At 41.5% G+C, this 14260-nt stretch overlaps 1 protein-coding gene across 4 annotated transcripts in view; it reads left to right on the plus strand.

The window, feature by feature from the left end:
- LOC108707623 (BRCA2-interacting transcriptional repressor EMSY) overlaps positions 1-11888 on the plus strand; it is a 45612-nt gene extending 33724 nt beyond the window's left edge. For 2 of the 4 annotated variants that reach the window (XM_041582806.1, XM_041582809.1), the window contains 5 exons: positions 623-787; positions 5417-5640; positions 6369-6893; positions 8712-9245; positions 11184-11888. In XM_041582806.1, the coding sequence (XP_041438740.1) occupies positions 623-787; positions 5417-5640; positions 6369-6893; positions 8712-9245; positions 11184-11363 (1628 nt within the window). In that variant the 3' untranslated portion in view covers positions 11364-11888. The remainder of the gene's footprint in view (positions 1-622; positions 788-5416; positions 5641-6368; positions 6894-8711; positions 9246-11183) is intronic. The other 2 variants (XM_041582808.1, XM_041582807.1) reach the window with 2 other exon arrangements.
- The last annotated feature ends 2372 nt before the right edge of the window (positions 11889-14260 follow it).

Below are 14260 nucleotides of genomic sequence, written 5' to 3' on the forward strand. Positions count from 1 at the left end.
AATTGTGCTTAGTACAGGGAATACCTATGCTGCCATAGTTTTATGGGATCTCTCTGTACAGACTATGAGCAAACTTGGGACTGTTCCTGCTGAATTGTGTTTAGTACAGGGAATACCTATGCTGCCATAGTTTTATAGGATCTCTCTGTACAGACTATGAGCAAACTTAGGGGACTGTTCCTGCTGAATTGTGCTAAGTACAGAGGAATACCTATGCTGCCATAGTTTTATAGGATCTCTCTGTACAGACTATGAGCAAACTTAGGGGACTGTTCCTGCTGAATTGTGCTTAGTACAGTGGAATACCTATGCTGCCATAGTTTTATAGGATCTCTCTGTACAGACTATGAGCAAACTTAGGGGACTGTTCCTGCTGAATTGTGCTTAGTACAGGGGAATACCTATGCTGCCATAGTTTTATGGGATCTCTCTGTACAGACTATGAGCAAACTTAGCAGACTTTTCCTGCTGACTTGGTATAACTTTTCATACTGCAAGTGTTACCTGTGCCAGTAACCTCTCCCAAGAAGCCAGAGAAGATGTAGTTCCCCTAAATGTGAAGCTTAGGGGTAAAAACTGTTTAAACGGTCATAATTAAATGACTGTGTGCTCTTTTCCTTAGATTCCCAGCCTGTTGTTCATGTTATTGCTTCTCGAAGCCAGGATTGGGCAGAACATGAAATCGCCATGGAGACCACTCCTACCATCATCTACCAGGACATTGCTGGGGAATCCCAGTCTGCTACATCCACCATTAAGGCCCTGATGGAGCTCCAACAGACTGCAGGTGAGTGAAGAATCGATGACAGGACTTTTTTCATATTTCTGTATAGTAAAAGCCCTGTCTGTGCACCCAACTCAGGCAAATTGAAACAACATATTGCAGCTGTGTGCACTTTGTGTTTGGCATTTGTCTTGGCATAGCTTATTCTCTGCAAGGAGCTTTATTTTCATTTTTGTTAGTACTGATTGCCATGATTGCTCTTACAAGGTCACCTCATCAACGCCATCTTGGATGTGGCTATTCCTTTAAAGTATCGCAAAAATGAAAATTTAATATAAGCTTCAGCATGCTGAAATAAAAAAAAAACGTTCTAAATACAATCAATTAAATATTCTGCATCGTTTCTGAAATAATCAAATTTATCTTCACTATTCCTCTCTCAGCATCTGTTTCTTTTCATTCTGTCTTCATGCAGCAGTTGGGTGTCAGATATTCACTGACAGTTAGATCCAATATATCTTATAGGGGGGCTCCTTTCCTAGCAGATGAATTAGAGCTCACTCAAATAACTGATTCCAGTACAAACAAAATCTAACAAAATAACTGCCTTTTGCACAAATCCTGCATGTAGAGAGACATGATGTCTGGTGAGTTTAATAGAGTGACCTCTAATACATCTTCTAGGCAAAAGGAGCCTAGAAGATGCATCCTTTATATAATAATCAATTTTATCCTCACTATTCCTCTCTCAGCATCTGTTTCTCTTTATTCTGTCTTCATGCAGCAGTTGGGTGTCAGATATTCACTGACAGTTAGATCCAATATATCTTATAGGGGGCTCCTTTTGCCTAGAAGATGTATTCGAGTTCATTCAAACAACTGATTCCAGTACAAACAAAAATCTAACAAAAAAACTGCCTTTTGCACAAATCCTGCATGTAGAGAGACATGATGTCTGGTGAGTTTAATAGAGTGAGTTCTAATACATCTTCTAGGCAAAAGGAGCCCCCTCTATAAGATATATTGGATCTAACTGTCAGTGAATATCTGACACCCAACTGCTGCATGAAGACAGAATGAAGAGAAACAGATGCTGAGAGAGGAAAATTGGAGGCAGAATGCCTACATACAGGTAAGGGAAGGGAAGAAACCCCCAGGGTGTGATTTCAGATAGATGAGAATCTGTTTTAGCAGAAACACAGGTGGCCTTTACATTCTGTACATTCCTTCTTGTATAACCCTGGTATTCAGGCTGGAGTCTCAAGCAGATTTTGTTGTACACAGTTCATGTTCTCATTCAAGAAGGTCTGTAGTTTGGGACATCAGTTCCCTGCCACTATTATGCCCATTTAGGGCTTGATGGTACCTACTGAGCAACAAAATTTAAAGGGGAACTATCGCAAAAATGAAAATGTAATATAAGCGTCAGCAATGAAATTAGAAACTTTTGAAATACGATCAATTAAAAATTCTGTATGTTTCTCAAGTTTATATTGACTATCCTACTTAGAATCTGTTTCTCTTCATTCTGTCTTCATGCAGCAGTTGGGTGTCAGATATTCACTGACAGTTAGATCCAATATATCTTATAGGGGGGCTCCTTTTGCCTAGAAGATGTATTAGAGTTCACTCTATTAAACTCACAAGACATCATGTCTCTCTACATGCAGGATTTGTGCAAAAGGCAGTTATTTTGTTAGATTTAGTTTGTAGTGGAATCAGTTAATTGAGTGAGCTCTAATACATCTGCTAGGAAAGGAGCCCCCCCTATAAGATATATTGGATCTAACTGTCAGTGAATATCTGACACCCAACTGCTGCATGAAGAGAGAATGAAGAGAAACAGATGCTGAGAGAGGAATAGTGAACATAAACTTGATTATTTCAGAAACAATGCAGAATATTTAATTGATTGTATTTATAAAGTTTCTTATTTCCGAAGCTTATAGTAAATTTTTTTGCGCTATAGTTCTGCAATGAAATTAGAAACTTTCTAAATACAATCAATTAAAAATTCTGTATTTTTTCTGAAATAATCAAGTTTATCTTCACTATTCCTCTCTCAGCATCTGTTTCTCTTCATTCTCTCTTCATGCAGCAGTTGGGTGTCAGATATTCACTGACAGTTAGATCCAATATATCTTATAGGGGGGCTCCTTTTGCCTAGAAGATGTATTAGAGCTCACTCTATTAAACTCACCAGACATCATGTCTCTCTACATGCAGGATTTGTGCAAAAGGCAGTTATTTTGTTAGATTTAGTTTGTAGTGGAATCTGCTATTTAAATTAGCTCTACTACGTCTTCTAGGCAAAAGGAGCCCCCCTATAAGATATATTGGTTCTGAGTTTCATTACAGGCAGCTGTTAGAATTTATACAATAGTTGCTGATACTCCAGAGATGCTGCTGAGAAATAGATCAACTAAATGTAGTAAAATTGTAACAGAATCTGCACCTGAATTACTGAGCTGCCAGACTCAAACATCAGACACGAACATTCAACTTTAAACTTATATTTTGGAAAAACAGTAAAAAATAAATAATGGAAGGTATGGGTAAGTGAAAAAAGGTCTTTATTTCTGGGGAACAATCTGAAAACAACTGAACTGGAAAAAGTGTTTGGAAGGTGAATATCCCCTTTAATATTCTCTCACCGAAAGAAAATATGTATTAAGGTCAGTTGAGTTATTATGGGATTAGGCCTCCAGCTGAACCACCTGTATAGTCATGTACATAAATGATTTAATTACAGAGCTGGATTAATTAAATTAAAAGGAATGGTAACATAAAAAATGAAAGTGTTTTAAAGTACAGTAATACAAATATAATGCAGTGTTCCCCTGCACTCGTAAATCTGTTTATATAAAACAGTTATATGGCTACACAGCAGCTTGTTTATATAAACTATAGTAGTACGTATCTGTTATCTACTGTGTATCCTGTGCTTGAATGGCTGCCCCATGGCTACACAGCAGCTTGTTTATATAAACTATAGTAGTACTTATCTGTTATCTACTGTGTATCCTGTGCTTGAATGGCTGCCCCCATGGCTACACAGCAGCTTGTTTATATAAACTATAGTAGTACTTATCTGTTATCTACTGTGTATCCTGTGCTTGAATGGCTGCCCCCATGGCTACACAGCAGCTTGTTTATATAAACTATAGTAGTACTTATCTGTTATCTACTGTGTATCCTGTGCTTGAATGGCTGCCCCCATGGCTACACAGCAGCTTGTTTATATAAACTATAGTAGTACTTATCTGTTATCTACTGTGTATCCTGTGCTTGAATGGCTGCCCCCATGGCTACACAGCAGCTTGTTTATATAAACTATAGTAGTACTTATCTGTTATCTACTGTGTATCCTGTGCTTGAACGGCTGCCCCCATGGCTACACAGCAGCTTGTTTATATAAACTATAGTAGTACTTATCTGTTATCTACTGTGTATCCTGTGCTTGAACGGCTGCCCCCATGGCTACACAGCAGCTTGTTTATATTTCTCCATATTTCTTATTATATTTAAATATTTCCATAGAAATCCTCCTCTTCTGAGCTGTACTTATTGGGACCTGTGTGTAATTGAACCATGAACCTTCATTGTCTTTTATTGTACAGTTTCTCTTTTATTCTTCTCAGTCTGTAGACAGGATGGTTTGGAATGCTGCAGATGAGTTCTCTAAAGGGGTAGTTTACCTTTAAATTAAAGGACCAGTAACATCAAAAAGAAATAAATAAAAATCGTTAGTATACCACAAAAAAAATTAAACTTTTAAATCACACAGTCTCTATTAAGAAATAACTTGCCTCCACTTCAGGAAAGGTGATCCATTGTGCGGCGCTCGATTTCTCCTCCCTGCCTATTATAGGAGATAGCCAGGGAGAAGAAATAAAGTGTCGCACGATGGATCGCTTTTCCGGAGAGGAGCGACAAACAGAGTTTCGGTAAGTTATTTCTTAATAAAGGCTGTGTGACTTAAAAGTTTAATTTGTCTTGGTGGTTTTTTTTTTGTTTTTTTTTAAAATTTAACTTTTAGTATGATGCAGAGAGGGATATTCTGAGACAATTTGCAATTGGTTTACATTTTTTATTATTTGTGGTTTTTTAGTTATTTAGCTTATTTTTCAGCATCTCTCCAGTTTGTAATTTCTGCCGTCTGGTTGCTGGGCGCCAAATTCCCCTAGCAACCATGCATTGATTTGAATAAGAGACAGGAATATGAATAGGAGAGGCCTGATTAGAAAGATGAGTAATAAAAAGTAACAATAACAATACATTTGTAGCCTTACAGAGCATTTGTTTTTTTTAGATGGGGTCAGTGACCCCCATTTGAAAGCTGCAAAGAGTTAGAAGAAGAAGGCAAATAATTAAAAATAATCAACTGGCTTCTGAATCTGAGCTGAATGCTGAGGATCAATTACAAACTCACTGAACAGTTATGTCCCATGTGGGCCCCCTTATAGTCACTGACTAACTCCGAGTTAGAGAGCTGAAAAGCAGGAAGTAGTGTTCTGTTAATCTGCCCAGATTTTATTTTTACGCTGCACTGTTCTTTTAAAGGTGAATCACCCCTTTAATATGGCATTATTTTTGGGCTCACGCAGCCTTATTTAGCCACTCGGGTGTGTGTGTTTATATTCATGTCCTGCAACAGAGGCAGCCTACTAACTAATTGTCTCTTACCCACAGTCAGATCAAGACAAGTGGCTTCTACCAACACCTTGAGCTCTGGGGAGGTGCCTCTTTCTTCCCTCCTACAAGTGAATCATCCAACGCAGCAGCTGCATCCGGTGCAACCCACACGCACCCTGTTGCAGCACATTAGCCAGTCCCAGACTGCAGCACAAGCATCTGTAGTGGTGAAATCAATCCCAACCTCCTCCAGTGGAGCCATCACTCATATAATGCAACAGGTAAGCTCCTTCCTCACTATTTGCCCCTCCTGAGAACCAGAACTTGCCAAGATCAGGCCTAAAGCCCTGGGAATGGCAAATTAATAGCCAGTTAAAGGAACAGTAACACCAAAAAAAATAAGTGTTTTAAAGGAATGACAATATAATTTACTGTTGCCTTGTGCTGGTACACAACAGATAAGTACTACTATAGTTTATATAAACAACCTGCTATCTACTGTGTATCCTGTGCTTGAATGGCTGCCCCCATGGCTACACAGCAGCTTGTTTATATAAACTATAGTAGTACTTATCTGTTATCTACTGTGTATCCTGTGCTTGAATGGCTGCCCCCATGGCTACACAGCAGCTTGTTTATATAAACTATAGTAGTACTTATCTGTTATCTACTGTGTATCCTGTGCTTGAATGGCTGCCCCCATGGCTACACAGCAGCTTGTTTATATAAACTATATTAGTACTTAGCTGTTATCTACTGTGTATCCTGTGCTTGAATGGCTGCCCCCATGGCTACACAGCAGCTTGTTTATATAAACTATAGTAGTACTTATCTGTTATCTACTGTGTATCCTGTGCTTGAATGGCTGCCCCCATGGCTACACAGCAGCTTGTTTATATAAACTATAGTAGTACTTATCTGTTATCTACTGTGTATCCTTTGCTTTGCTTTGCTCTCACTGCTTTAATTAGGGAAAATTGATTTTTTTTTTTTATTTATTTATTTGCAGCATTTTTCTAACTTTGTCTCACAGGCACTGAGCAGCCACACGGCCTTCAGCAAGAGAAGTGAGGAGACTGTGGCTGAAGAGGGGGAAGTGGAGGAAATGGACACTTTGGATCCCCAAACTGGCATTTTGTACCGAGCTGCCTTGGCCCAGAAGCAGCAGAAACAGATCCATGTTCAGCAGGAGGGAGCTCACCTCCAAGTGAAGACTGTACAGTCTCTGCAGACCAAACAGAAGCAGCTCATTCAGCTCCAGTCGGATCAGATGCAGCACAAACTGCAACAGACGGCTCAGCTATCCATCAGGCAGCAGAAGATCACTCCCATGCAGCAAGAGCGCCACCTGCTGGTGAAGGAGAGGCACATCCCTAACATCGTGTCTCAGCCCCAGCAGACTGTAGTGCAAGTGCTGGCCGTTAAAACCACTCAGCAGCTGCCCAAACTGCATCAGGTTCAAGGCCAACAGAAGATCTACATGCAGACCCCTATACAAGTGCCAGTCTCCTCTGAGAAACAGCCTGCTACTCAGGTAAGGGGAAATACACCCCATAGTCTTGTTTTTGTTTTTAGCTCAGTGGTAGCTGCTTCCTCTGATTTTTTTATATTTAATTTTGAAATCTGACACTTCTCTTGCTGAAGGCTGTATGGCTGCTCAGTGCCTGTGAGACAAAGGGGCTAGACATATTGTCAGTTTCCCAGCTGCCCCAGTCATGTGACTTGTGCTCTGATAAACTTCAGTCACTCTTTACCTCTGTACTGCAAGTTGGAGTGATATCACCCCCTTCCTTCCCCCCCCCCAGCAGCCTAACAACAGAACAATAGGAAGGTAACCAGATAGCAGCTCCCTAACACAAGATAACAACTGCCAGGTAGATCTAAGAACAACACTCAATAGTAAAATCCAGGTCCCACTGAGACACATTCAGTTACATTGAGTAGGAGAAACAACAGCCTGCCAGAAAGCAGTTCCATCCTAAAGTGCTGGCTCTTTCTGAAATCACATGACCAGGCAAAATGACCTGAGATGCACCTACACACCAATATTACAACTAAATACACTTGCTGGTTCAGGAATGACATTTTATATTGTAGAGTGAATTATTTGCAGTGTAAACTGTGTCATTTAGTCATAAACTACATCCTAAAATCATGGCAGAATCCCTTTAAAGGAGAACTAAAGCTTAAAGGTGGCCATTCACTATTAGACATCACCAAACTCGCAGTCCTTAACCAGATCTGCCCAGATATGTAGCATGCTTCGAATGTAGTTTTGCGCATGCGCAATTGAGCTCGTTATCAGCCGGCGCCATGGCCGGCCAGGTTGCCTAGGGTGCCTGCCCGGGTTGGCCCGGCTCTGCTTATAATGAGGAGTAAGGGAGCATCAAATCTGCCTGTAATGGGCGGATAATGCTCAAACGTTGGCTGATTCCACGTAAATCTAATGATGGGGGCACATGTGTATTTGGTTTCTGAACTGTTATCATTTTGCAACATTTAGTTGAGACATTTCTCAGCAGCATCTCTTGTATCAATTGTAACGGCTGCCTTTAAAGGGGTGGTTCACCTTTACTTTAACTTTTAGTATGTTATAAAATGACTAATTCTAAGCTATCTTTTAATTGGCCTTCATTGTTTATTTTGATCGTTTTTTAATTATTTTGCCTTTTTCTTCTGACACCTTCCAGCTTTCAAATGGGGGTCACTGACCCCATCTAAAAAAACAAATGCTCTGTAAGGCTACAAATCTGTTGTTATTGCTACTTTTTATTCCTCCTCTTTCTATTCAGGCCTCTCCTATTCATATTTCATGAGTAGTCTCATGAATGGTTGCTGGGGTAATTTGGATCCTAGCAACTAGATTGCTGACATTGCAAACAGGAGAGCTGCTGAATAAAAAGCTAAATAACTCAAAAACCACAAATAATAAAACATGAAAACCAATTGCAAATTGTCTCTACACCATATTAAAAGTTAACTCAAAGTTGAACAACCCCTTTAATGAAACTCAACTAAATGTATCCATTTAGAACAGTTTTCGAGGGTCGGCGACCCCCCCTTTCCCAGAGCTGCTTTAGAAAGTGTTGGAAGGTGAACATCCCCTTTGAAGGCATAATATCCACTTACTTACGGACTGTTTCGGGGGTAAAGCTGAGGCAGAATGAAGCTCACATGGATACATTTATATGTTACAGTCCCCCCCACCTTTTACTTTTTGCATCGGCAGCTTCCAGCAATTCTACAAGAGATTTTGCTCACATGGAAACATCAAATCTGCTCCTGATCTTATCAAATCCAGTATATTGTGAGTTTATGGCATAACTAATATATATATTTATTTATTTGCTAGGTGACACAACCTATCATGTCCCCGGGATCCGCTGTTACAAAGATCACCTTTGAGGGCCACCAGCCTCCTACTGTTTCCAAGGCAACGGTTAGTGACTGCCTGCCCAAACTGCCCCCGGCTGTCTCTAGCATCTTACCTTCTTCCCAGAGCACAGACAAGGCCTCTGTAGGCGATATATTGAAGATGTCTATGATGGAGGCAGACATCGACACAAACACAGAACCCATGGTTGTTGATGCCCCCACCAAAGTCACCCCCATTATTAAACCCATGCCCATGCTAACTGAAGCTACTGTAACCCAGGTGCCAAGGTTTTCTGTTCCGAGCACAGTGGCTGCTTCTGTCCCACCACCTCCAAAATGTTTCCCAGCCCCAATTATAACGACTGCCCCTCCCACTTCACTTCCTGGACCTCTCCCACCGCCTCCTCCTCTTACCAGGAAAGTCGATGTTCCTGTTGCCAGTCAGATCATCCAGATACAGAATGTGCCACAAAAGAGAATTGAAGAAGTGCCTTCTGAAATTATTATCCAGGTAAGCCAGCCAATAGCAGCTCTCGCACAATCAAACTCTGGTGTCTGACAGTTTTTATTATGAGCCCACAAGGCTGTTCCTGCTGAATTGTGCTTAGTACAGGGAATACCTATGCTGCCATAGTTTTATGGGATCTCTCTGTACAGACTATGAGCAAACTTAGGGGACTGTTCCTGCTGAATTGTGCTTAGTACAGGGGAATACCTATGTGTCATAGTTTTATGGGATCTCTCTGTACAGACTATGAGCAAACTTAGGGGGCTGTTCCTGCTGAATTGTGCTTAGTACAGGGGATACCTATGCTGCCATAGTTTTATGGGATCTCTCTGTACAGACTATGAGCAAACTTAGGGGACTGTTCCTGCTGAATTGTGCTTAGTACAGGGGAATACCTATGCTGCCATAGTTTTATGGGATCTCTCTGTACAGACTATGAGCAAACTTAGGGGACTGTTCCTGCTGAATTGTGCTTAGTACAGGGAATACCTATGCTGCCATAGTTTTTTGGAATCTCTCTGTACAGGCTATGAGCAAACTTAGAATTGCGCTTGCTACAGGGGAAAACCTATGCTGCCATAGTTTTATGGGATCTCTCTGTACAGACTATGAGCAAATTTAGGGGACTGTTCCTGCTGAATTGTGCTTAGTACAGGGGGATACCTATACTGCCATAGTTTTATGGGATCTCTCTGTACAGACTATGAGCAAATTTAGGGGCTGTTCCTGCTGAATTGTGCTTAGTACAGGGGAATACCTATGCTGCCATAGTTTTATGAGATCTCTCTGTACAGACTATGAGCAAACTTAGGGACTGTTCCTGCTGAATTGTGCTTAGTACAGGGAATACCTATGCTGTCATAGTTTTATGGGAACGATCTGTACAGACTATGAGCAAACTTAGGGGACTGTTCCTGCTGAATTGTGCTTAGTACAGGGGAATACCTATGCTGCCATAGTTTTATGGGATCTCTCTGTACAGACTATCAGCAAACTTAGGGGCTGTTTCTGCAGAACCCAATTGGTCAATGTGCCACACCCCATGTAGGCTAATTTAATATAAAGGGATGGGATAAGGAAGCTTGTGCCCAATTAGGAGACTGAAGGTCTTCAGTTACTAACCTGTGTCCATCAGCTACACAGCTTTAAGGAGACCAGTGTGGCAAGTGATGATGCGCTTGGGGTTGGGGCAACATCTCAGTAGGATGGGGCATGGTTTACATTTGTCCTTCAGATTGAGTTCTTGGCCTTTGTCCCCATGCCCAGCGGCACTTGTAGGGCAGCTCATACTGAAGCTGTGTTGGTGGATGACATGGGTTAGCAACTGAGGGCAGTGTTAAACTGTGTAAAAATAAAAACTGGGTAAATAGACAGGCTGTGTAAAATAAAAATGTATCTAATATAGTTAGTTAGCCAAAAATGTAATGTATAAAGGCTGGAGTGACTGGATGTGCAACATAATAGCCAGAACACTACTTCCTGCTTTTCAGCTCTCTAACTTTGAGTTAGTCAGTGACTATAAGGGGGGCCACATGGGACATTACTGTTCAGTGAGTTTGTAATTGATCCTCAACATTCAGCTCAGATTCAAAAGCAACAGTTATGACCCATGTGGCCCCACCTCAAATTACTGGTTACTGCCTGGTCACCAGGGTAACCAATCAGTGGAAAGCAAGAGAGCGGCAAAGCAGGAAGTAGTGTTCTGGCTATTATGTTACACATCCAGTCACTCCAGCCTTTATTTTGCACAGCCTATCTATTTACCCAGTTTTTATTTAATCTGCATAGAGTCACTATCCCTTTATCTTTCACATACCGCTTGGCATTTACTTGGGTAACCTAGAACCTACAGAGTCCATTGAGCTGGGGGAATGTTAGAGACATAAGCCGTGTGATGCCATTCTAGGTACATAGAGTCTTTGTTTTCCTTCAAACTTTCAGACCATCCCTCAGTATCATCCCATCCCTTGTCACTCCAGCTCCAATGTGGTAGTGGAACCCAGTGGACTTCTGGAGATGAGTAACTTTACTAGCCAGGGGCTCGGAGAGGAAGACTCCATGTTGGTTCACCATGAGGAAAGCGGCAAAACCCAAGCTCCTATCCACATCGAGGACTTATAGCAGAACCTCAACAGATGCTGGAGGGACCTCCTACTCTTATGTCACATGACTCCTGTACAATATGGGCGCCTTAACAGTGACAACGTTCTCCCGGATTGAGAAGATGCTGGTGTGACCCTTTGACAACTTACCTTAATAGTAAATCAAGGGTCAAGAAGAGGAGGATGATCGTCTGATTGGTGCCTAGATATTTTGGAATGTAAAAGGGAAACTTGATATTTCTTTGTAAGATTGAAGCACACTTGTATTTGGATGTATACAGAGTTCACATCAGGCGTGACCAGTTTAGATGCATGCTGCAGACCGCATCGGAGTTTCATGCAGCCAGGCACTAGGCAGGAAAATGAATTTCTAGTTATCTTACAAGTTACTAAATTCACTTAATCTGGATCTTCCACATCTCACGTCCAGCATTCATTTTTCATTTATATTGTTGTCTGTTTTTGAGCCGGAAAAGATATTTTAAGGGAAAGAAAAGCTATGGGCCAGATATCCATGTGCTCAGTACCGGGTTTTTTTTATTTATTTATATATATATATATATATATATATATATATATATATATATATATATATATATATATATATATATATATATATATATATACATATGTAAAATTGTAAAGCAGAAAAACACTGATGCCTGTAGATAACTGTAAGTAGCCGTCATCAGTGCCGCATTTCAAGTCGTGGTTTTCTGACCGTCCATGTTTCTGTACCTTTTTAAATGATCGCCTTAAAGGCGCACATCTAATGTATTTTTTTAAAGTCCTTCTGTAAATAGACAAAGGTTGTTTTTTTTTTTTCCTCCGCTCTTTTTTTGTACAGTAATAACCAGCGGTTTTGTGAGCAGCCTTCTATGTACATACCTTTTGTATATCTGCGTTACTGCCTGTGTCAGTGCCATATTTTATAACTGGTAGTCAGTTTTCTCTTAAAGGCTACATGGTGCTTTGTTGAGTTTTTTTTTTCTATTTCTTTTTTTTAAAAGGCGCTGTTCACCTTACTCATAGTTGTTTTCCAATTGCTTTCTATTTTCTGTGTGAACGGTTTTCTAATATTCAAGTGTAAAGTGTCGTTTTTCACCTTCTAAGGGCAGAGGCACACATGGAGATTCGGGGTAATTAGTCGGCCAGCGACAAATCGGCTCTTCTACGGGCGACTAATCTCCCCGAACTGCCTTCCCGCCGGCTAGAATCGAAATCACCGGCGCGATGGCACTCAGAACGCTTCGTTTTCCGAAGTCGCCAAAGTTTCCTCGTGAGGCAACTTCGGGCGACTTCGGAAAACGAAGAGCTCCAAGTGCCATCCTGCCGGCAATTTACATTCTAGTCGATGAGAAGGCAGTTCAGGGAGATTAGTCGCCCGAAGAAGAGGTGATTTGTCACTGCCCGACTAATCTCCCTGAATCGCCATGTGTGCCTCTGCCCTAAAGCAGCTCTGGGAGGGGGGTCGCTGACCCTTTAAACTTAAATTGATCCATTAGTTGATCCATTTTTTTATTTCTGTCCCTGTTGAGCAGAATCCCTGAGTTTCATTACAGGCAGCTGTTAGACTTGATACAATAGTTGCTGATATTCCCTATAGATCCTGCTGAGAAATGGATCAACTAATGGAGCAACTAAACAGAACCTGCACCTGAATCACTGAGCTATGGAAAATAATTGAAAAAAGTCTTTTTCTGGGAAACAATCTGACAACAACTGAACTGAAAAAGTGTTTGGAAGGTGAGCAACCCCTTGAATTTATTTATTTATTTTTTTTGGCCCCCAGTCTCCAGATGCATTTACCCCATGTACAGTCATCATTAGCCACTTTTTGGGAGTTGTAGTTCAGCAGCAGTGTTGATCGTTTGGTTATCTTACAAGTGGAAATGCTTAAAGTATTCATACTTTCATTTAAAGGAGAACTACAATAAGTAAAATACAACTTGCCGTGTGTGCTTCTGATTCACCTTTGAGTTAAGGTTTAGTTGTTATAGAATTTTCTATACTTAGCAACAATTCTGTTTTCTCTAGTGTCTGCTTGGGGGACACAGGGAACCATGGGGTATAGCTGATGCCATTAGGAGATAGGACACAACAATAAAGAAAACGAACTCCTCCTCTGCTGGCTATACCCCCCAGCGGGCGGAGCCTAGTCCAGTTTTTTGTTGTGTCCTCAGGAGGTAGGACATGTCCTATATTCTCTTCATATATTTTTTATTTTTCTACTACTTGGAGATATGTAGTCTCCTACACTGTGTAGGATGCCTGGGGTCTATTAAGCTACATTGCTTTGACCACCCAGTTCTGAATACCCTCTCGCACTGTGCACAGGAAGGGTAAAACTGGGCAGGACACAGAATGCTCTTGGACCGTGGGGGGTAAGTATACCGACTCCCTCAGTCCCCACTTCATCCCTCAGCATTTTGAAGGTTCCTCTAGTCCCCTGAGGAATGAGACAGCCCTCCTCAACACGGGTTTCCCCCTCTCTGAGGAAAGGGCAGGCCGGCTAGAATTCGGCTAAGATGCTGGCGCCCTTCCTCCATTGCGCACCACGCTGTCATGCACAGACGCGCATCAGCCGTCGTGCACTGGCGCAAACAGCCTAAACCGGAACTGCGTCTTCTGCCTTATGCTCTTTTGGAACACACACCACTTGGCTTCCCACACACTGCGGCCGCATACGGAACAGTGAACCACGGCGGGTGGGCGCTGCACTTGGAGCAGGACACGGCAATCAGGTTAACTAGCCCCTTGCTGTGTTGTACCTAGCGCGGTGACTGCTCTTAAGCCTTTTCACCCTTAGACCCAAAAAAAACCCATTTCCTTACCACATCATGTCTGATGGTCTACACCACCTTCTATTGATACTCCAGTCTTCATGTTATCAAAGAACACAGCGTTGCCATTCCC

The sequence above is a fragment of the Xenopus laevis genome, chromosome 2L (genome assembly GCF_017654675.1).
Source record: "Xenopus laevis strain J_2021 chromosome 2L, Xenopus_laevis_v10.1, whole genome shotgun sequence".
In the NCBI taxonomy this organism is placed as follows: Eukaryota; Metazoa; Chordata; class Amphibia; order Anura; family Pipidae; genus Xenopus; species Xenopus laevis.